General features: G+C 27.3%; 2 protein-coding genes across 6 annotated transcripts in view; one reads left to right on the plus strand and one right to left on the minus strand.

Annotated features, from left to right (window-relative positions):
• The first annotated feature begins 397 nt into the window (after nt 1–397).
• LOC113558911 (protein ROP-like) lies at nt 398–4,028 on the plus strand. Of its 2 annotated transcripts, none has more exons than XM_026964496.1 (10): nt 398–600; nt 693–842; nt 920–1,075; nt 1,250–1,353; nt 1,993–2,357; nt 2,429–2,530; nt 2,602–3,064; nt 3,141–3,328; nt 3,621–3,775; nt 3,859–4,028. In XM_026964496.1, exons 1-10 carry the CDS (start codon nt 573–575, stop codon nt 3,918–3,920), a joined length of 1,773 nt encoding a protein of 590 aa, XP_026820297.1. In that variant the 5' UTR covers nt 398–572; the 3' UTR covers nt 3,921–4,028. The 2 variants fall into 2 exon arrangements, with proteins under 2 accessions (XP_026820297.1, XP_026820304.1); XM_026964503.1 differs by lacking the exon at nt 1,250–1,353 and adding an exon at nt 1,768–1,871.
• Nucleotides 4,029–7,774: 3,746 nt separating this feature from the next.
• LOC113549673 overlaps nt 7,775–25,705 on the minus strand; it is a 28,664-nt gene continuing 10,733 nt past the window's right edge. For 2 of the 4 annotated variants that reach the window (XM_026951077.1, XM_026951080.1), the window contains exons 2-4: nt 24,443–24,599; nt 21,759–22,011; nt 7,775–7,893 (exon numbers count right to left, since the gene is read on the minus strand). In XM_026951077.1, the coding sequence (XP_026806878.1) occupies nt 21,764–22,011; nt 24,443–24,584 (390 nt within the window). In that variant the 5' untranslated portion in view covers nt 24,585–24,599 and the 3' untranslated portion in view covers nt 7,775–7,893; nt 21,759–21,763. Of the gene's footprint in view, nt 7,894–12,889; nt 13,057–21,758; nt 22,012–24,442; nt 24,600–25,705 lie in introns of those variants that run through there. The other 2 variants (XM_026951079.1, XM_026951078.1) reach the window with 2 other exon arrangements.

Below are 25,705 nucleotides of genomic sequence, written 5' to 3' on the forward strand. Positions count from 1 at the left end.
ATACATTATAAAATATTTTCTTCAATAATTTCAAAACCGTTAAATAATTGTGTAAGACTTTTGTCATACATTATAAACTTATGATAGTTTATTCTTCAATATCTTTTTAACAAATTATATAATATTTAATTTTATTAATTAATTATTCATAAACACTATCCATACATCATACGTTTCCATTCTTATTTAGTTCATCTTAAATATATTTATTTAAATGAAAACTTAGTTTTTAGGATTTTAATAAAATTTAAATAGTTAGATAATTATTAAATATTTTTTTATGAATTATAATATTTATTATTCAAGTTATAATTATTTTTTCAATATAGAAAAACGTATTGTTAGGTAATTTTCTTGTTATTATGTTGGCTACACTGATATCTGACCAATTTTCCAATTGATTTTCCACCATTTTTCTACTCTTATCTCAGACTAAGTTATTTGAATCCTCTCGGCCCTCTTAATGACGTAATGTTATTAAATTTTCATTGACTTTTGTAGATTATTGTTTTGTTTGCCTTGCGTAAAGGCTGTTTGTTTAGTGTTTACAATTTGATAGACTCGAATCAAACATGGCACTGAAAGCTGTTGTTGGACAAAGTAAGACATTATTTTTAATTATATATTATATTACATATTTGTACATGGCTTTTCTGATACAATATTAATTAAATAATACATTTTTTTTATAGAGATCATGAATGAGGTCATCAAACAGAAGGGTGTTAAAAAAGGGGTTGACAAAGGTATAGAATGGCGTGTAATGGTGGTTGACCAATTGGCAATGAGAATGATATCCGCCTGTTGTAAGATGCATGAAATATCGGCTGAAGGAATTACCAGTAAGTGTTAATTTTTCATTTTTATCTATATATATTCAAATCACAAATATGTATACATCTTTGCTATGGTTTTAAAGTTGTTGAAGATTTGCAAAAAAAACGAGAGCCTTTGGCTACATTGGAAGCCGTTTACTTGATTACTCCTAGTGAAAAGTCAGTTGCTGCTCTTATAAGAGATTTCTCCAGTCCAGGAAAATCTATGTACAAAGCTGCTCATGTTTACTTTACTGAGGGTAATATATTTTTAAGGCATTCTGATTTGACCATTTGTATTTTTTATAAAGTTATTTTGTTAATTACATTTTCATCTTTTTATACAACTTATAGTTATTCAAAGAAAATGTTTTAAGATTTTATAATCAACTTTATCCTAATTGTTACATTTTTCTTCACTATTGTAATTATAGCGTGTCCCGATGAGTTATTCAACAAGTTAAGTTTGTCCCCAGCCGCAAAATTCATTAAAACTTTAGTGGAAGTTAACATAGCCTTCATAGCATATGAACAACAGGTAACATTTTATGTAGACTGTTAACTGCTAAATTATTGGTGGAAGTTAATCTTTGGTTATTACTTATAAGCTATACTATATTAACAAAATTATGGCCACTAGTAAATATTCTTATTCATCTATTTACTTATCAAACCTATTTAATTTTTATTTTTTTGTGGAGGTATTGGCTATCTTAAATTTTTTTATGTTTTTGGTTTTGGTGTTATATTAAATTCAAATTAAGTATATTTTTGGTGATATATATACATATATATATGAATATATTGTTGGTTGGCTGTGAACTAAAATATGTTGAATGACTTGTATAAACACGGGTACACTAAAATTTAATCTTTATTTGCCATTAATAAACTATTAATGTTTTGCTTTAACATACTAATCTGGTATTGTTTTATTGCTTAATTTGACAAGTGTGTCAAGAAGAACTGTTTAATGAACTGTGCAAATCAATTGCTGCCAAAAAAATTAAAACACTCAGAGAAATTAACATCGCTTTTCTACCTTATGAGCGTCAGGTGTGTGTTTGCTTAACGTTTTAAGTATTTTTGCTTAGTTCTTCTCTTTTGGTGTCACTAAGCTTGTATATTACTATTTTTTGATTAATAGTTAATAATATTTTTCTGTATAAATTCTTAGGTGTTTTCTTTAGATTCTCGTGAAACATTTCAATGTTATTATAATCCATTACTAGTGAGTAGTCGTGTGCCTAATATGGAACGCATAGCAGAACAGATTGCTACTGTTTGTGCTACATTAGGAGAATATCCATCTGTACGATATAGAAGTGACTTTGAACGTAATGCTGAATTAGCACAGATTGTTCAGCAAAAATTAGATGCTTACAAAGCTGATGAACCAACAATGGGAGAAGGTCCTGAAAAAGCTCGTTCACAATTAATTATACTTGACAGGGGATTTGATTGTGTATCTCCTGTCTTACATGAACTCACATTCCAAGCTATGGCTTATGATCTTCTGCCTATAGAAAATGATGTTTATAAGTAAGATAATCCTTAGATTATTATAATAATAAAATCATAATTCATATTTTTTATCCATTTTGTTTTATAAGATATGAAGCCACTGCAGGAGCTGCTCTTAAAGAAGTATTGTTGGATGAAAATGATGAACTTTGGGTAGAGTTAAGACATCAACATATTGCTGTTGTATCTACGTAAGTTTAAAAATTTAACTTACTTATTTGATAAGTATTGGTCTTCAGTAATTTGGTTTTTTTTGCTTTAGGAATGTGACAAAGAATTTAAAAAAATTCATAGATTCTAAGCGTATGTCAGCTGTTGGCGAGAGTAAATCTTCTATGCGTGATTTGTCGACAATGATTAAGAAAATGCCCCAATACCAAAAAGAGTTAAGCAAGTATTCCACTCATTTGCATTTGGCTGAAGATTGCATGAAATGCTATCAAGGTAATGTGGACAGACTTTGTAAAGTAGAACAAGACTTGGCCATGGGTACAGATGCTGAAGGCGAGAAGATCAAAGATCATATGAGATGCATTGTGCCTATATTATTGGATCAAAATACATCCAGCAATGATAAGATGAGGATAATTATATTGTATGTTTTATCTAAAAATGGAATATCTGAAGAAAATCTTAACAAACTGGTACAACATGCTCAATTATCACCAGCTGATAAACAAGCTATTGTAAATTTGAACTTGCTGGGTATAAATACTATTGTGGATGTAAGTATTATTATTTGGTACTTACTAATTTTATGTTATATTTAATTAAAATTTATAATCAAAAATACTACTTTAGGGTAACAGAAAGAAGCAATATCAAATACCACGTAAGGAGCGTATTACTGAACAGACATACCAAATGTCTCGCTGGACACCTGTGATTAAAGATTTAATGGAAGACTGTATTGAAGATAAATTGGATGCTAAACATTTCCCTTTTCTTGCGGGAAGAGCTGCTTCATCTGGATATCATGCACCAACAAGGTATGTGTTAAATATTTGTTAAAAGTGTAGTACATTTTTTTACAATATATGTCTTGTGTTGGCTTTCTTTTAAGTGAAAGTTTAATTCACAATAATTTCAAGAACTAATTTGTAATTAGGTATTTATTTTTGTTTACAATGGTTTGATTATCTTAATAAGTTAATAATTAAATTTAGATTTTTCAAAAAAGTGTATACTTTTTTGAATTAATAAATTTCACTGTGATGATTCAAAAAATTATTTTGTAATCTAGCTTTATACACTTCTCAAACAAATATGTTTTATTTTTAGTGCACGATATGGACACTGGCATAAAGATAAAGGCCAACAGTTAATAAAGAACGTGCCCAGAGTAATAGTGTTTGTGATTGGAGGAGTAAGTTTTTCTGAAATCAGATGTGCCTATGAAGTTACTAATAATTTCAAAAACTGGGAGGTTATAATAGGTAAGATTTTGTGTGACTAAAATTTATTGTTTGTTCTTATAATCATATATTTGTGTATTTATTCATTTTTATTTTTTTTGAAGGCTCATCTCATGTTCTAACTCCAGAAGACTTCCTTAACAACTTGTCTGCCTTAAGTCAATAAATCTGTCCAATTCTTCCGAGCATCATACTGTTATGTTTTTCCAAAGTATTACTTAATGTAGCCTTATAAATCGTGATTTTTTAAATTTAGCCTAGAGTTAAATACTAATAAAAAAAAAAAATCTAGTACTTATGGGTTTGTAAGAACTTATCAGTATTTTCATTGTTTAAAAATCTTTTTTCCTAAACATTTTTAAACTAGCTTTTTAATGCAATTAATTCAGTTTTATTATCACCATAACGTATTATATCTATTTTATAGTATAAGTTATTATTTGTTATTTATTTAAATTAATAATTTAAAATTGTATTTGTTAATAAGTTAGTCATTTGAATAACTTTCATCATTATTGTTATAATTATTATATTTTACTTATTATAGTTTAAAAACAATTAAAAATATACATCATGTATGTTCTAGACGTAATTATTTCTTTTAACGGACATTCCGCATTTATATAAACATTAACTTATTATTATTGAATTTTATCACATTTTTAACCATTATATTATCAATATAGATGATAGAATAATTTCTGTAACTTGAATTATTCAAAACATTAGATTCATTTCATATTCATTTGATTTAATTTTGTTTTTACTAATTTTACTTCCAGCTTTTACTAAAAAATTTTTATTATTGTCAAAACTATTGTTTTTTTTTAGTACCTACTTGTCGAGCTTTTAAATGTGTATACCATATATACATACATAGCCTCAATATTTTAAAGAATTATAGATGTTTATAATGTAACCTTTTATCATTACAATATATTAATATATTATTACAATGGGTTCTCTTATTTACACCACTGCATAAATGTTTTAGTAATATCATTCGGATTCATAATATTTTGTTCTTATTAATGTAAACTATTTATTTTATTCATTTATCTATTTATTTAATCTATAGTCATTGTTTATTGTTTACGTAAAACACTTTTTTTATATATTAAATTCTAATTAACAGATATTTAAATTCAATGGAAAATTACTTTAATTTTTAATGATTTCAGATCTTGTACTAAGTAAGAATGTAATATTATGTAGAATTTACATAATATGTTTATATCTCAAGTTTTAGATATTATTATAATATTTTCAAGTTAATCTGTCTTCTATTTTATTTTATTGTCTTTTAGTCAGATTAGAAAAAAGAAGACATTTTTATTGAATTTGTATTAGGTATATTAAATTTAAATGTTTGAAATAATTGATTTTGCTCCTAATTTGTTTACATTCATTAATTTATATAAATCTAAAATCAATAATTAATTATTTTATTGAAATTTAAAATATATGTATTAAACAGGATTTAACTACTTATTGCCATAACATAAAATTGATTAAAATTTAAAAACATTTGAATAGTAAAATCTACGATAATGTATGTATGATTTATAATTTAATAACCAGATTCAACTTGAATCTGTATTTTAATTTTAGTTTATTTTTATTTAAAATAGTTTCAGATGATTCATAAGTAGTTAAATATAGTTAATTAATTATATTTTATATGATATTAAATAGTTTGTTTTTATTGAAATTTAATATAAATTTATTAAAATTATAATAGATAATAATATATTGATTATAAATGTTCTGATGTTAAATTCATACGTTCTATTTTAATTATTAAATATATACTTAATATTTTAGTATCAACTGTCATTTGCTATTTTGTATACCAGGGGTCACCAAATGGCTTAGATAAATTTTATCTAGCCTCTAAACTAGAAATTTTTTTAAAAATATTTTTCTTGTTCACTTCATTTGGATAACATAAACATTACGTTTTGATGGCCTCTTAATATTTTCTGAATTCTAAATCTAACTTAAAGTGGCCTTCAAAAAATATATAGATGATTCCTGGTATATACTTAGATATGTAATGTTTCAATGATTCCTAGCTAGATAATTATTTGATTTGTTTAATTTTTATGGTCCCTAAATTTTATTTTAAAATAAAGATAGAATGATTAAAAAAATGTATACTGTGTTCAATTGTATGTTAATATTTCAAATCAGACATAATATTATATTGATTTAAATAAATTTACAGTTGAATAATTCAAAATGAACAAAATAAAATTGCCAACGTATTGGATACCTGGTTCACGTTGTAAAAAAGTGTTTAAATAATGTTAAATAACTTGGTAGTTTTAAAAAAGTTTTATTCCATCTTGAACTTTTTATTTCTGATTTTTAGAAAAATTAAAAAAAAAACCGGGAAGTTGTTTTGCTATATAATGGTATTTATAATCGATGATACTACTGATACTAGGTTTCGATTGTACTGTGTACGACGTACGTGTATAGCCGTATAGGCAGTAGTACTTATCATAGGCGTATGCCGTATTCAGTAATAATTATTAATTATATAGGTACCCTATTATAATTTTATAATATATATTATTGTTATTGATTAAATCAATCATGAATACATGAAAATCATTTTTATATATAAATATTTTTTGAAAATGTGAAGTATTGTCGAAAACTGGTATTGCGTAAATATTTTAATTATTCATAATAATGTTTTTAGTTTTTCTTGATTATTTTAAGTATAGGTACTTTGATCTTTAACTACTTTAAGTATAATACATAATTTTTATAAAACATTTATTTTTGTTTAATATTTATGTTTTACATTTAAAAAATTAAACTTTTATGTTAGTAATGGTATCTTTTGTAGCTTGTAGATACCTTAACGCAAAATCTACAGGATGGTAGTAAATTTTCTGAAAACTGAAGCTGAAAGAGATGAAAATTTTCCAAAATCGACGTTATAAGTTTATCAGAAATAGGCACTTATTCAAAATTGATCACAATGTTAGAAGTTCAAGGTTATAGCCGTCGTAGCCTCGTAGGTAGTCTATTACAACAGTGCAATTTTATACATATACTACACTTTTTTTAAACTTGTATGTAAGGATTTTATATTATTATAAAAATTAAATTGAAATTTATATTCAATTTAACTAATACTATCTAATGGCTTATTGTTTTATTAATATTTCGATTTTGAATGTATAGCTATAGCATATATATATTTCACTCTAACGGACTCCGGATTACCTACTAAAAGTAACCGTTTTAAAATTGCCCACAATACACCATTTTTTTATTTTTAATATAGTTTGAGTGTTATTCATTCGTAGTAGGTATTATTATTTATTATATAAATTAAAAAATGAATTATTATCACTTACCTATATATTATTATAGTAGTCACTACTTACTAGTCTATATCATAGATATATAATGTCTATGGTCTATGTGTATAATATGTTACCATTTACCAGGTACCTGTAACTAAATACTATAGAATCTATATTCTATAGTATTTTTATTTTTTAGTAATGAATAGTTTAAAATGATCATATAACTTACTTAAAAATAATAATATCAATAAAAGGCTACGTGGGGCCCTAGATAAATAGATAATAAAATCTTTGTATCTTACCTTTAAATTGTATAATACGAGTAAGTTGGTCAATTCACTCCAATATCAAAACTAACAGCACCCGATTGAAATTGAAACTGGTGAACGAAAATTTGGTGTCGTACGTGCGTAAGATGGAGACATCACAAGCCGATACTAGCTACGTATATAGAAATTTACCTATTTACCATCATATGGGGGGGGGGGCTTAACCCTCCTAAGTATTTCAATATATTCCCCAAAAATCGAAGGTAGTATGTTATATTTGTGTATAGAAAGGGGGTACGAGGTCACTTTACATTGGATTATTATAGCCCCCAGCCCCCACTAAAAATTCAACCAAATGTCCACTTATGCATGGAAGTGTTAAATTTTTATTTATTTTGTTCTACAATAAAGTACACTCAGAAAAACAGATAAAACGATTTTTTTATTATCAATAAACAATATTACACTTCGTGGTACGGTGTTGTCGTATGTACAAGATTCACGACGGCGTCTGGACGTACGGGACGGTGTCGGCAAACGCCTGGAAAAAAAAAATGCAGCAATTAAATTTATTTTTCGCAATCACCGGCTTGCGTTTCTGCGAAAAGTGTCTGGAAACGTATTAAAACAATATAAGAAGAAAACCATTAGTCTTGAGTTCTTGGCCGTCATTTGGCGCGTTATTTCGTTCGGTCATTTGTACTATTGCAGCTTATAATATATGGCTATTTAAGAGGTACCTATTTATAATACTTTCTAGTTACCTAAATAATTATTATTGTTTAATAATGTTTTTTCACTTTTTTGTGTACGTATTCGGTTTCGTGCGGTCGTTGAACTGTTTTACGACGACAAGTTCGACGTTTTTTTCGTTTGGAAAAACGTGCAGATTTCGGGATCCCTGGTCGATCACTATCGCGAATGCGCGGAAATTCGACGAGACAGAAACGGTAAACGTATAATACCTATGTAACGTTGTTAGAAATAAGTGTCAATATGTATATATATATATATATATATATATATGTGTATATAAGTAAGTAGATACCTACATTATTATTTCTATAGAATATATTTATACATGCCGTATGAATTTATGATGTACAAATGGACAATAACGAAGACGTTAATGATAGGTAGGTAGTATGTGTATTGTGTAAGTAGGTGGCATTTTTTCTCGCAATATTACGTCCGCGCGAGGTATAGGATCGCAGCACAACGGTTGCATATTCGCTCGCGTTATATATATATATACTATGCATGTATATGTATATGTATTCACTACGTGTATGGCGGACGATAAAATTAAGACAACTTCGGTATTGTCATTCAGACCACTTGGTCCGTCCGTATCCGTCAGCAGTGACGTAATCCGCCGACGCGCAACACGCACTTGCAGCGTAGATAGGTAATAGGTATATGTAAAGTACGTTGTGGGACGCAAGTTGGGTAGATATATTATTATGCTAAATAATATCATGATTGTATTATATTATTATTAGGTGCCGCGAAGAAATGAAAACAGTTTTTTTTTACCCGCTGTTATATGTATCTATAAGTATTAAGTACTCTATAACCGCGCGTTTAATGTGTATTTTAATCTTTAATGTATTTATGTAGGTATTCACTAAAAATGCCGTGTGTACGGTGCGTGCAGTGCTGATAATATCGTTAGCACCCCAGAACAACCATATATTTGGAGCACTTGTAACCTGTACAACATGACATTTCGTGTCATTTCTGGGGAAGCTGAGATTTTACATATAACACTTAAACTTCTATGTTATATCAAATCCGGCAATTGAAACCATATTATAAAAATAAATCTATTGTATTTAATTTTTTTCTTATTAGAAAATATGCCATCAACAAGTTTTTCATGAAACAATATTTCTAAATTTTATGGAAAACCAATAGCTATTTAATAAGTTGAAGGCTTTTTAAAATTTTTTCTAATATGATAGGCGTTTAAAAAGTTTAAAAAAATACAGATTTAAGTGGCTTCATTTTATTGGTAATTACTTTTTCGTATTTAATAGTATTATTCTCTTTGAATCAAATTAGTAGATTATAACTTTATAAGGTAAATGGTAACTGTTCTGCTGTATATTAAGTATCAAATGGAACTTGTTGTTTAGAAAATCACTAATAATGGTTTTTTTTAAATTTGAAGTACCTAAATGATAACCCATTGTATACGATCAAATCAATTCTGAGCGAAGATTGTCTACATTTTGATAGTTTTGGTTACAAAATAATTATTTTAATAATATCAGATTTGCGTAAAATTCTAGCTTTTCATAAAATTTTGTTTGTTTTCCTCGATTATAAAAAAAAGTACTGGGAATTTTTAATTTTGACCCTTTTAATTTATAAATTAGATCTACTTTTCTATCTAAAATCACTCTTAAAGTGAAAATTAAAGCATTTTATCGATTACTTATTTACTTATCGTGTACACGAACAAAAAAGAACATACATCATTATAAAATCAATACATTCATTGCTCTGCTTAGAATTTAAAACTACAAGAACTCCAAGTCTGCAACATACTTACATATCCATAATCCAATATTATCGATTTACATATACTTATAGGTAAGTCGCAGGTATTAAATGTGGAATTTATCGTTGTAATGGATGTTTTTTACAAATTAAGTAGTATTGGGGATATTTTATATTTTTATCCAACTTTTTTGTCATGAAATATTTAAGATTGATATAATAGTAAAATATATTTTTTAATAAATTAGTAACAAAACAAATTTAAATATATCTTTTAATTTGGCACCCCTTAGAGTATTGGCGTCTCCCCCTTTCTTAGTACAGCCGCCTTATCAGGCTATATACTGTATATATTTGCGGTCCGTGTAAATTTCGATGTCACGATTTGTGTTACTCGTGTTTGTCGGTGATAGCTACATTCTCGGTCTAGATGAAAAACGGAGGAAAATTAATGATTAATGAATTAAAAAAAAAGTATATATTATTTACGTGTGCATAAAACCTATTACACTGAGGCCGAAAAAGTGGGTCGAGTATATTAGTATATAACATATTATACTGTAGTGCGACAATATATGTGACGGTATATCGCGGTGGACAGGGGTTCTGAGATTCCCGCTCGGGCAATCCACCTATACTGCTATACGATGACCTTATGCGCAGGTGTATTATACATCTCTGTTAAAATATTCATAAAGCTCATCAACCGCGCCACGTTTGGGTATTAATACGACGGTAGATAGTATATAATACACATGCGGTTATATATAAAAATATTTAGGTATATACATCACGCGATCAATTACCGACACATGTAGTAGACACATATTATACTCGTCATGTACATAAAGGTATTAGGTGTATACACAGTAGTGTTGTGGTGCATATTATATTATAATAAAATACATTGGACGTGGACGATGTACGAGTGGCTATTGCGACGTTTTTTTATCCACGTTACCTACGACAGCAGTATATACCACAACACCACTTCTCTCGCAGAACACCTTTTAAATTTTCTTTGCTCGCGACTTCTATACGAAGCCTTTTTGAACGGTCTATGTATGATATTATGCACGCATAAATATATATTGTGTTGTCGGACTTTTTATCTATCTCGGCCATAGGCGGACCGTTAGCTATGCAATCAGAGGCTGTACAATAGTAATAATAATACTCTAATCGTCGAGTAGCCGTAAATTTTATGCTCAGAGACGGTCCACGGTCATTTGGGAAGTGAAATCATAAATACGACTACCCTTTCTTCACTGTGTATAATATAGTCATACACTCGTGTAGATCATGTCATAATCGCCTTGTTTGTATATTACACACACGGGTATATATTATACATGACGTATATATGTTAATAAAATATGAAGTTAGTCACCGTATTATGGTTTCATATTCAAAACGAAAGTATGTATTTTTTTGTTATGAAAATTGTCTCTGTAGAATATATGATTCATACTCTATTGCAGACTACGTATTTTAAACTAATTTTATGTATTTATTTTTGTCTCTCATTAGGGCCATTGTTTGTAGAGTACCACGCGTTTTGATTATAACTATGTTAAATGTATAATAACATTTTATGAGTAAAATGGATCATTTAAAGTTTAAACGTAATTAATTAAAACACCGGACGTGACTGGTCGTTATTGATAGTAGACTTGTAGTAGGCATTTGATATTTATAAGTAATTATTGAATATATAAGATGATATTGGATTTTTGGTTAAAGACGGTCAAAGTGTATAATACAAGTATATATATTATTTTCTTACAACTTAGAACTAATAGTAGATACTAGATTAGTAGACATGTATCTAGTTGTTTTTAGAATTATATTGCAATAGTTATTAAATTGTGTTACTGGTGTAAAAAATATTTGTCATTTTATTGGCGACTTTTTATTAGATTTTGGTTCATTAGAGTGTTACATTAGTTTCATAATTATGTTATAACAGGGAAATTTAAAATAATAGTTTATATACATTATACATAGGTATATAACTGTAAACTAAGTATAAATGGTAGGTCACCGTGTTTTCTATTTTTCTCGTTTTTTAAGATAATATTATTTTTAAAGTTTTTCAGATTTTTCATGTATTTTTATTTTATACATATGTTAATAATCAACACTAAAAAAATGTATTTTAAAAATAAGCAAGTTAAATATTTAAAAATATAATTTTAATTATAAATAAATACTTAATAATTAATGGTTAAACGAAGGGCGTTAGAATGCTGTATATAATACACTTGAGTCTCGGATGTCTTATTAATGTTTATTATTTCCACGAAATTATATAAGTTTTATTAGTTTAAATAGTGGACGATCTTATATGTGGTGTATTTATAACGATTCTTTTCCGACATAATGTGCGCTTTATGAATATTTTTATTTTAGAAATTATTGAATGTAATTTATGAAAACAATATCCGTCGTTGGAGTATTTTCGGCTCTCGCCTCATAGTTTAACATTAGTTTATAATACAAGAAAATAAAAATACAGAAAATAGTTGGGGATGTAGGGTTTATGTATGGTGTATGATCTATGAGAGTATCAACATAGAATAAAACAATCAATACGTGCTTTACGTAAGGTATTATAAATTTTTATAATATGTACCATGTTATAAATAAAATTATTCTGTAATACACTTATGCAATCTGTTATTTTAACATTTTGAGTAATAAATGACCGTGTAGCCCGTGTAGGGTACGTGGCCGGATGCAGTGCGTAACGGTTTTGGACAGAAAACGACTAAAAAAAATATTATACGCATTTTTTTAGCGAGCTTGATTTTTATTGTAAGCCTGTAAAGTCAATATTTGAATTTTTAAAACTTCAAAATCCGGTTAGATACTTAGATACATATTTGTATATGTTCTTGTGCAGGCGAGGGATCTAATTATAAAAAATTTCATGGAAATTTTTGTATAATATTAACACACAAAGGCGTCAGATAATAGATTTATAGATATATTACCACTTACCAGTATTATGATTGTATGTATCAACTCGTTGAGAAATATTTCCTATTTCACATTCTCATACATTGCTGCGCGCGATGTAGCGTTTTAATCGTGTGCAACGCAAAAGTGAGTGAGAAGGTCGCACCGCTGAATTAAGTGATCATAAGTATTTTAAAATTAGATGATTGTCGTGGCATACATGCTCGCACGCGTTGTTCTATTAAACATAATAATAATTATTATTATGATAGTATAATATTGGAGTTAATATACTGCGTGACGCATGAGCGGGACATGACAAAAATAATGAAAAAAATAGAATAAACATATCTAGGTGCGTATAGTACAACATTGGAGTATAACCTGATTGTCACCAGAAATATCGGATATGAATCGAAATATAAATCTATATTTTTAAAAATGTTCAATATGCATGAAATAATTTTTATAAAACTGTATATAACATGGTATCTATACAACCATGTCATTTCGTGGCTACAACCCAATAAAAAGTTTCGAATCAAATCTATTTGTAACCCTACAATTGTTATTATTATGTTTTATTTAAGAAGGGTCGTTTTGGCGTCGCAAACAAATTCGAGAGTCGGGTTAAGCAGTATCTTGTTTCAAAAAAAGAAATTGCATACTTTCTATGCGCATTAATCAAACTTATGTGGGGTTGTGGGGCGAAGTTAAAATGATTTTTTTGAAAAAATTGAACCAATATTTATTCAGCTATAAATACTTTCATAATTTGTATAACATAGAATGCATATTATATATATTTTATCGTATGTGTATGTATACAAAAATGGGCTTAGTTTTATAAAATGTGTATCATTGTTCTGTTCTATAAATGACACCCCGTCTGTGCGGAGGTGGCGATATAGAGTGTAGATGAGCCTATATATATCAAAGTCATTATATTATAATGATGCGACTACTATACAACTATAATTGGCGGCGAGACAGTTTTATATTTATTGTCTAAAGTTTTATTATTTTTATACATATAAATCGGAGTCAGCCACTATTCCTGTATTTTGCTGGTCGTAGAAAGTGATATTTTATTGAATACATCAAAGCAATCTGCTTTGTAAATTTAATTTTTGTAAAAGTTTAATAAGTATTACTATTAGGTAATATAAATTAATAACAATGTGAACATTTTGTCAAAAAGCAATACATTTTTCGATTGTTGTTATTATTCATTATATGATATATTGATATATTATAATTATAAATTACATTGTAAATGTATACATAAAATAAAGGCGTTATCATTAGATGCCATTAACGTTTATGTTTTTTTTTTCACTTTTTTTCATTCAAAATAATTAAAATCTATATTTTATAATTTATAATCTTATGATTATTGCATTTTTTTTTTTTGTAAATTTATTGGAATCATTTATCTCCCTTTTAAAGAAAGTTAATGATTTAATTGTACATGACGTGTGATGGTTAATAGTTATATATTCGTAGTAATATATTTTAGCATTTGGCGAACATCTTGAATTGTGAAATCTATTAACATTATTGACGGGTTTTGGCCGTCATAATATAAGGTGGTCAAGTATACAATAAAAAATGTATTATAACGTTAACTTAACTGTGCTCAAGTTAACCTCACAAGATTCTATGGTTTTTTTTTTTTTTTTTTGGCAAACGTGACTATAAAAAAAATCCGCGTCTTTAAGAGTCCAGTAAACAATTACCTCAATGCCTGGCCAAATTGTTTAATAAGTATATAGCTTAATATATGTTTATATTCATAATAGTTCGACGTGAAAGGACAACTAAGATAAACGCTACTAATGCTAGATACTTCTTATATATTATGGTCTATAAGACATGAAACACACGATATGACAGCCATAATAATGATGTAAATCGTATGTAGTAATAGTTATAGGAGTGCCCAGAATATTTTTTGGGGCAGAGCTCAAAAACTAACTATATATTTTGTATAAACCATAAAGGTGCAAAGTCATGCCAAAATATTCGCATCGTGTAAAATACATCTCGATTCTCGACGATATAGTGAAAGGAAAAATATTATATTTATAACTGTCTTTATAAAACATATTGACAATTGTCTAAATAGAATCCTTATACTTTATACTTTTTAGCTTTGACATTTATTAACAATCTAAATGATAATATTGTTGTGTAAAATATATAATAGGTTCAGGGATGATTCTTTTCGAGATAATAGTGTTTACCAATTACTATTAAAACAATAGGAATAGCTCAAAAGTTTACTCTTTAGTATTCTATCACAATTTTTATCATAGTAAATACATTTATATAGTTATATATTCTTACTATATAATATTTAGGTATATAGATCTATTCATTTCGTATCATACAAATTTGAGGAGTTAAAACGTGTTAGAAACCGTTCAGGTTGAAAATGTTTGGACATGTCTTAACTCTCTGAATTCATAATTCTACATTATAAAATATAATGAATAGGTGTTATTATTAAGTGTTATTACTTATAAGTAGGAATCATATTGTATATCCGAATGCGTCTGCAATGGGTTATACAGCCATCGAGTGTGAAAGTAGTAGGAACATTACTGCGTGTTTCAGGCGTTTCAGCTATTACATTTTTATTATATTGATATTGCAAATTCTAAGACAACTTTTAAATTATTATAATATTATATATACGCGTTATATCCGGAAGACGTAACCTAAAAGGCAACATCAGTTACTTATCACACAACGACCGTCGGGGTGAGTGCAGTCCATGAGTTTTATTTTCGGTATGCGTACTACAGCCTTTTGATTGCTTCGAAATGTAAGTAACACGGCCAATATACCTAAAGGGTGTGGTCGTTTTCAGTGTCCATTACACGAAATTACGCTTATTGATTGTTTTATTTATATACATATATTCGGTTAATATTTTACCCCCGTGTCCTTACATTGTAATTTGTAAATATACATCACAGCAGCGTATATTTGTGCGTCTTTTGTGACCTATGTAACACCTATAATATATTACGTTGCCAACAAACACCCTGTACCCTGATACCTATAATGTCGATGATGACGTCGACAACCATTAAACTATATAATACGTATTGCCCATCCCTAGGGATTATATTGATAGTAATTTTGAGTGTTGCCGTACTTCAGTACTTGCCGCCGTCGTCATAACGGCCAATGACCGACCGCCGACAGCCGCTTTTTGCCACAAGTCCTCCCGCGCTTAAGGGTTGTTTCGGTTTACTAAGTAGTTTATGAGGTTTTTATGAATGTTTTCACCACGCTAGTCAACCCTTCTTTTTTCACCTCTCAATCTACCTTTTTATAATATGTTGTTTTTTTATTTATCTAGTTATCTCCCTTAAATTCTTTGGTAATCTAGTGGTATGTTAGTATGTTACCCATATTTTCCATATGGCTAAAATTCTGGTTGCCAAGAATCTATTTTTTAAAATTAAATAATAGGCAATCTTCTATGTAACTGTTTCTCAAGGTTATGCATAAAAAATTTTCTTTATGTAATTTTATGCACTGTTTATTAATTATGTATAAATTATAAGGAAGTAACTGAGAGTAAAATTCGTGTTTATTTTATATTTTAAATAAAATTATTTTAATTCTTTGGCAACCAAAAAATCAAAATCAAAATATTGTTTTTAATTTGAAATTTTGGAACATAAGTGGCTTAGTGGATACATAATTTTTTATTCGTTACTGGTATATTAATATGTACCTTTATTGTTGTTTGATTACGGTGAGGTGTTCACCTGAGATTCTAAGAAACATGGCAACTTCATATCTTATATCTATACCAAATTTTTATTGAATTTACAAATTAGAATTAAAAGATTAAATTTAAAATTTCATTAAAAGAATACGGATTTTTTTAGAATTTAGTATCTATACAAAAGAAAAATATATTTTACTACTCAAAATAAATAATATAAAAAAATGGATATATAGGTATATAATTATTTAGTGTTAGAATTTAAAAATATTTTTGTATCAAGAATAACCAAAGTTTTTATAGATACTTCACAATCAAGATAAAAATATTTGTAAATTTGTTTAATTAGTATTTAAATATTAATATTTAGCTATTAAAAATATACATATCATAATTTATATCACTAGAAAACTGAGTATATATATATTACAAAATACAGAGTATTTATGTCTCATACGAGTAATTATGTTTATACACATACAAGTATTATATTGTGTAAGGTTATAAACTGGTATCTTATGATAAGTGTAATGTTAATTTAATTTATTGAATATGTAATTATAAAGTAAATTATTATTCATTTATTTTATTAATAAGTGATAATAAATAAAATATTGTATATTTATGTTTTGAACAAAATAATTAATAAATTTGTTTATAATAAGATGGCAATATGTTAAAGAAATATTGTTTAAATTAATTTAAATATTTAGGTCATTAGATGATTAAAACTACAAAATAGTTTTAATTGTCAATATTTTTATTGCTAATATTTTTATAATTAATTATGTACGCCAAAAAATAACGTGCTGATCGCTTGAAAAAATGTCATTTTAATTATATTTACCATTTTAAAAACGATAAATTACCGGATGTTTGACATTTTTATGTCATTTTAATTTAGGTCAGCTATTTTATTTATCAACTACCTATCTGCAATAAGCACGATGCCCATAATATTCTAATTAAGAACTCATTTACTTTATAAGGTAATTATTATTAAAATAATAATTTTTATCTTATTTTTTTATTAAAAACTTAATTTAATCTTTACAACATAACATTTCTCTGAATGGTAAACATCAATTTTTAATTATGATTTGAGAATAAAGTAGTTCATTAAAATCAATAATTGAAATATATTATTTGGAATTATTTTATTAGATTTATATTTTAAATTCTAAACGATAACTATCAAGTTATTATAGACATAATGAATGATTAGAAAATCATTGGTTAACTATCATTAAGCATTAGACGTGTGCAATATACTGATTAGGTTAACAAAAACGTCTGTGAAGCATTTTTTGATAATTTAAAATTGGCTATATTGGCTAATTAAGTACTAAAATAGTAAAATGTCATAAAATTGTTATATAATGTTAACACAATAGGTGTCAATATAATATAATAAACGTATGATTTTTTTCATACAATTTTTCCTCTGTAAACGATTAATATAAACGACTATACGATTTATAATACAAATTACAGATAATTTTATTATTCTCATTTTTTACATCATACTTTTATTAGATTAAGCAACACTTTAATAGCTTATACATTTTATAATACAATTTTATTTCAATCCAAACCAAATAAGACTATGATACATCATGCTCTAAAATTTATGTATTGTACCTAGAATTTGTATAGTATCAAGGATACATAGTATATATTGACTGTAAGCTTGTAATCGCTTACAAAGAAATTAGTTTGAAAGTTTTTAAGGAATAAATCGTAATATCTATTGATTTATTTTTTATTTTCCATAGAAACATGAAACGACCAAACGGACTGATAGGTAATATAAGCGCTAACTTAAAATTAATGCTGAGTCCCCCCCACATACCTACATATGTTTTAGTCCATGTTTTTTGAATGATTTTAATACACTAAGCATGACAAATAACTCTATATTATTGAGTTGAATATGAATATTTTTGTTTTTATTTTTAAAGTTCAATTTTTGTATACATTTAGGTGTACATGATTTAACCTAAAACGGATTTACCACTCTTGATGGTGTGTGTTCAATACTTTGCAATGTGTTTTTATTGCATGTTAAATGTGCATAAAATGCCTACCTTTCAGCGTGCTACTCGCAAAATTATTATAATTCTCTGGGGAAACTGGTAAGCGATATAGAAGGGGGCGAATAGGTGAAAGAGAAAGGGTGAATGAATAATATTGTTTATGTATAATAGCAAACTTTTATACTGTGTTATAATATTGTACTGTATATTTGTTAGCATTTAGAGAAATCAAAATTGACATAGTTCAAATACATAAGTATAATATTATATGTGTTAAATTTATGTTTCCTTTAGCATTACAGTAAATAGATGTAGATAATATATTTATATTATGTATAGTAAATATATATAATACACATTTAGTAATTTGATGTTATTTAATATAATAGATAGGTACCTAATATAGGTATTTATATATGATATTAAATAATTGTATTTAAAAAATATTGTTGGATATGTTGTTTTTCGGTTTTAATATTACATTGACAAATAGGTTATTATTTTTATATTTTTGTATCGAGGTGATTTAAATAATAAGTGTATACTTTTCGTTTATTGGCCTTTCCAAATATAGTAAATGTATATTATTTTAGTTTTATACAATTAGTAATTTGTATTTTTTGGTTATAATTTTGGTGGGCACTTAAAAAGTGTAAAAATTGAGGAAAATGCAAAGAAATTTTATTTTTGTTAGTAAATTAAATTTACTATGATTAAGTTTTCATTAAAAAAAAATGGTTAAAAATATAAAAATCATACTAACATATTTTATAAGACGTGTATAGCATATAAATTATAAAAGCTCTGTGATTATTAAAAAAAAAAAAATCAATTTTAAATAAAATGATAAATTGGTTCCACTACACAAAATTATTTTTTTTAACGTTTTAACGCGATAATTGTCACGTTAAAAATAATAATATAGGTATCACTATTTTGTGTTGATAACTGTTTACTTATAAGTTATAAGTAAAGCAAAACATGTGCTCATTATAGGATCGACAACTGGACAATTTTATTGTGCTTTATTTTATATATTGTAGTTAATTATATGTCTTTGATTTCAGATATAACTTTATTAACGAAGAACATTGTTGATATGCAAACCAAAATAGTGTATTTTATTTATAAATAATACTTTTGAATTTCAATCTAAGGTTTTCTTCGCTTTTCATTTAATATTTACATAGTTTGTGGTCTGTGTACGAATGTTAAATTGATTTGATTTGTTCAATAGAAATACTTTAATTGACCGTGGTCGTATAAAGAATAAATCCAATTTAATTTTTCTTTCAAAATTAAATTAATGTGATATAATCTTAGAAGTGTTAAAACCATTTTCAATAAAACCACACAATTTATTGAGAATGTGTTTTGGAGTTATCATAAATAACTCAAATTTTAGAGTTAAAGACTAGAGTATTTTAAATTATTAGGAGTGGAGGATGGGCAGCAAATAATGTCATTTAATTATTTAAATAACATATATTATATGACTTCATATAAAGAAATGTTATTATAGAATTGATTAATAATAATCATTTCAATTACACACTTTTTAATAAAAGTCTTACAAAATGAAAGATATTTAATAAAACAAATTTAATTTTTTTACTTGACCTTCGAATGTTGCTATTTTTAAAATAGTCCATGAACATTTTTATATCCTTTTTAATTACCTATTTTTAAGTCTTCTTTTTCTTTAAATTTTTTCACTGTCCATTTCCAAAAATTTTTCTTACTTTATTAAATACGTATGCCTACACCTATGCATATGTATTATTTTTTATTGTTCTGTTGATTTTAACCATTTTATATTCAATCCATATAATTCTTCTATCTTATCTACAGATATTTAAATATCAAAATAAGCCGTTCAATAACTATAGGTACACGGTACATTTATATTTTAATATTTATCGTATTTCATGAGATCGTGATTTAATATAATTATAACAATACATGGTTATTATTGTTGTACTAGCTGAGTACTCTTATTTTAATTTTTTGTTTTATTTTCCTACCCAATAGCGGATTAAGGTCTGTGGTGGCCCCTGGGCGGAATGCATTGTGGGACCTCTTATACATAAACAAGGAAATATATTTTTTGACTTATTAAATAACATTTATTATCATATTTAGTAGTACCTAGTAACAATTAATTATACTTATTACTAATAAATAATTATAAAAACAATCAAATCGAGTATAAATAATATCATCATAATTCATAATATTAATGTAAGTAATTCAATAAAGAATAATAAAAATAATAATGTCAAGTAATTAAAATTAAATGCCTGGAACTTTTTTTAATATAATTTGTAAAAAATTATCAATAACGTTTTGAAAATCAAGTTTTCTTAAAATATCAGACTCAGAGTTCATTATCGCTAGTTGATTGAGCTTGTCTGTGTCAATAGAAGTACGCAATCTATTTTTTATGTGCTTTAAATTAGAGAATGATTTTTTACTACTGCTGTTTGTTATCATAAAAACAAAAGAAATTCGAAAAACTATTTTAACATTAGGAAAACAATCTTTTACTTCCTTATATTATAATATTTTATACATCTATTATTAGTCAGTAACATTAAAATTTTTTAATGTTCAAATAAAGTTCAATATTATTTAATTATATATATATATATATATATATATGTAAATATAAATAAAATATTTTTCCTGTATCATAATTTTAATATCATACAATTGTGGGGGCCCCGGTTAGGTTAGGTTTGTAGGGGCTATTGGACTGCAGTTCACTCAGTCTTCTCTTAAATCCGGCCCTGTTCCTACCCATATACTAAATAATAATGTTAAAGTATTTCTCTCCTATGATAACTTTTGTTAAGGTTTATATAAAAGCTGATCACTGAATTTTCTGAATATCTTGTAATGATGTAAAGTGATTAGTGGAGGATAATCAAACTTCTTTCCATGTTTATATTTATATACAAGTACTAAAACACTTATAATAGCAACCGTTTCACCATAACTCCTACTAATATTGATTTTTCATAGACCTAAGTAGTTTTTTGAATTCAATCACAAATTCACATCGATAGGTTACATAATTAAGGACGAATTTTATAGCCACAATAATAGTAAAAATAATGTAGGCATAATTAAAATATTAATATATAGTATACTGACCGTCGTTAGCTGTGTCCATCGGGCACGCCTAGAATTTCGATGTCCTGTAGTCCTGACATACGGATGGCTGTCACCAACTGCGTAGCCCGCTCGCTGTGCTTGACAGATCGCATAACGGGTGGCGTGGTGTCTCTCCAGCCGTGCACTTCCGGATTGTACGGCTCCAGCGAGTTCACGTAGTTCCGCAGTGTAAGTGGTTGCAGTTCCAGTACGTCTGCTGTGTTTGAGTGCGTTATCTCCGTGTAACTCACGGCTATATAGTTGACACCGGAAACATACATACGAATACAAACATGTTGGTACGTCTAATATAATATTAACTGCAGTACGTAAATGTATGATACACAATACATGTCATATTTATAATATATATAGTGTATAATATTAAAGTTATAATAACAATAGTAGTATCTGTAATATATTGGTAATCACTAATCAACAACATGTCGTATACGGTAAGGAAGAAAACAATGTCGATATCGGAATAATAGAGTTACTATCAGGTAAAACAATAAAATAACAGTTTGTGAGAAGAGGGGAAGTCGTCATCGACTGTCAGTACCAGAGAATTGTGAGCTGCACGCTCGGGGATGACCATCTCCTTTGATAGAAATAAATAATGAAACAAACCGTTTTTATAGAACCTGTAGACAAAATAAAATTTCATGATTCAGATTTTATTCTTTCCACACTATAACATATTTTTTACATGAATTGAAGCAAGTGAGATTACGTTTTTATATTCATTGTTACAATATATATATATGCGGAAAATGTATATATTTATGTAGTACTTTGACATATTGTTTTAAGTGACAAGGTGATGAAACTTATTGATAATTATTTATTACGTATAATCACAAATATTTGCCAATTTAAGAAAATGGACTGTGATTCTTATATTTATATATGTATATTGTATATCCATACCATATGTCTATGTACCTACCTAAGTATATTGACATAGTTTTCATTTCGTTCGCATTACTCGAATAGTGATTTATTATTTAAAGTTTTGTTTTGTTTATTTAAATTCCATAGTTTTTATTCAAGATTCCATCATTTATAGAAGATTGCTGAGTAATTAAAAATTATATCTATATAATATAATAAAACGACTAAAGCCACAGAGGGTTTGATATTTTGTAGTTTGAAAGTTTAAAAAGTGTTATACGAAAAAAATAGGTACCTGCATATTCTTTCCTCGTTTCCTTTTTAGTTTATTCAAACTATTTGATTGTTTTATAAATAATTATTATAAAAAATAATGAGGAGAAACTTGAATTATTTTGCAGTAGATGCAACATATTTTACTGCCAATTGATGTTTACAAACCACTTTATAAAATAATAACATTTTTAATAATTATAAACAGCTTTTGTCTTAAAATAAATTATACAAAACGTATAATAGTTATATAGATATATAAAAATAATAAATCCTAAGTAATTCATTATTGTCATTGCCAAACTGAATTGATTTGTGTGATTTTGTAATAATTAATTTGTTTACTTGTATGATATCAAAATGAAAAAGCTACAACTTTAATTTTGACTGGTAAATTGTTATAAATAATTACGAATAATTTTTGAAAATAATTGATAAATTTGATTAAGTATAATTTAGAGACGGAAATTATCTATGTCTATCTCGATCCTTTATTGAAAAACGTATGCGTCTGCATTGATTTTTATTTTTATGGATAACGGTCATTCAACGTTTAATCGTTACGGCTATTGGATGTGCGTATTGTTGTTGTATGGTATGTCCTCGATTATTTGTTTATCATTATTTATAAGTTTACAACCATTTTATACGTTACGGTACTGGAGGTAAACAAGGTCAATGACATTTATACCCTTGTTGGACAAGAAGAAAAATGGTAATGTGTGCATAACCCTAAAAAATACTCGTATATTGATTAAGACGATGTACATTCACACAGACACACACATAGACACACACAGACACACACAGACAGACACAGACAGACACAGACACAGACACACGCGCGCGCATACACAAACAAACACACACACACACACACACACACACACACACACACACACACACACACACACACACACACACACAGTTTTGTCGCCTTCATAATTTGGTTCGTGGCAGTTTTATGGTTTCTCACTGTTTTCCTTTCCTTTCAATGTAACAGACCGATTCCCAGGTTTTACTCTAAACATAACAATGTAATGTATATATAAAATATATCTATAACTCTCTGTATGTACGTACTCGTATATGATGTATCCGATAATTGTGAGAAGGACGAAAAATGTGATTATCCGATTACAATTATAAAAGTGATTGAAATTGATATATTTTTTTTATGGTTATTTATAGTTATAATGTTTGATTCTTATTCAATTATTCAAAAAGGTGATCGATCACATGTTCGTAGGGTTAAGTTGAATAAATCGTAAAATGAAAAATATAGTGACCTTCAAAGAGGGGAGACAGTGGGTGACCTTGGGAATGGACTCGCCACCAATCGATCGTTCAACTCGCCAAACACATGCGAAATATTAAATAACCACTATGATCGCACGGCATTTAGGAATGTGGGTCAAAGCTATGTTCGAAATTATGTTTAAAAGTGTATATTATTTCACGGTCATTAAGAGTTTTTGCCTAATTTCCTTAGAATGTGTTGCCACGACAGGTCTTACCCAAGTTTTCGGAAAGTTCGTTCTGTTGTTTCCAGCAGCAGAATATTTCTGAAATAATCCATCTGAAGAAACTTTTGCTCGAGTTATTCATCACACGGTACCTGACGGATACCGAACAGTATAGAATATTCGCTTCCGTCATAGTCCATCATCTCGACTGCAACAACATAACAATATCATCAATAATCAGCATATTAATATAATAATTATAGTAAATGAACAATAGTAAATTTCGTCCAAAATGCGTACTGATGACGTAATTGAAAAGAAAGACTCCAGTTCGTAACCTAAAGACCCAATTCCTAATACACATATTTCCGTCTGCATGCCAGTATTGTTCATACTGCGTCCAAAGCTATCACTGACTTTTAAAATGTTTATCGTGCATTTATATAATATTATATATATATATAAATATATTATATTAATTAAAATTTCTTGATGTAATAATTAGAAAACCTACACAGTATATAGAAACTTTTCTAAGAGCCTTGTAGTTTCATATTTGGCGACCTTGGTTGTTATTTAACTGCATTATATTTTATATACACATATAAATGTTTAGCATGGTAAGCTTTGGAAAAAGTTTTGAAACTTTTTTGCAAAACATTTAACCACTCAACGCGTTTGAACTTGAAAGTTATAAATGCATTTTAAAACTGAAAAATTAGAAAAATGACATCACAATTCACGATGCATTATGGGGATTGATTGTTGTCTGAACTCTGAATAATTTTAAAATATAAATTCTTATCTTTATATGGAATTGTTTATAATTTACCTTGCCGTGACTTAGGAATGATCGATAGAAATGTTTTGAGTAATACATTCTATAACGTGTACGTTATCTAGGGTGTATGATTTTCAGGGGTAGGGAGGCGCACCTACTATTTTTGGCGATTGGTTATTTTTAGGTTGTGTTCCACAATCCAAATAACTCGATATTCACTATTTGATGACATTTTAATTTTTTTTTAAAATCTATGTAGTATAGTTTTATGGGGATACATAAAACTTAAAAACTAATACTATACATAAATATGAGTATTAAAAAAATTATTTCACTTATATGTGTTTGACTTAAATTATTATTTTTTTTTATTACACAAATGAGAATTTTAAATAAGTTTTTAGATTACGTTATGAAAAATTTGATTTGAATGGTTGCCACGTGAATCTAGAGTCGGCAGCGTGAATGATATTATCTTTGCCAAGAAAAAGAAATAATATTTTTAGACGTGGTTTAAAGTGCGTTTATAATTA

Source organism: Rhopalosiphum maidis, chromosome 1 (assembly GCF_003676215.2).
Source record: "Rhopalosiphum maidis isolate BTI-1 chromosome 1, ASM367621v3, whole genome shotgun sequence".
In the NCBI taxonomy this organism is placed as follows: Eukaryota; Metazoa; Arthropoda; class Insecta; order Hemiptera; family Aphididae; genus Rhopalosiphum; species Rhopalosiphum maidis.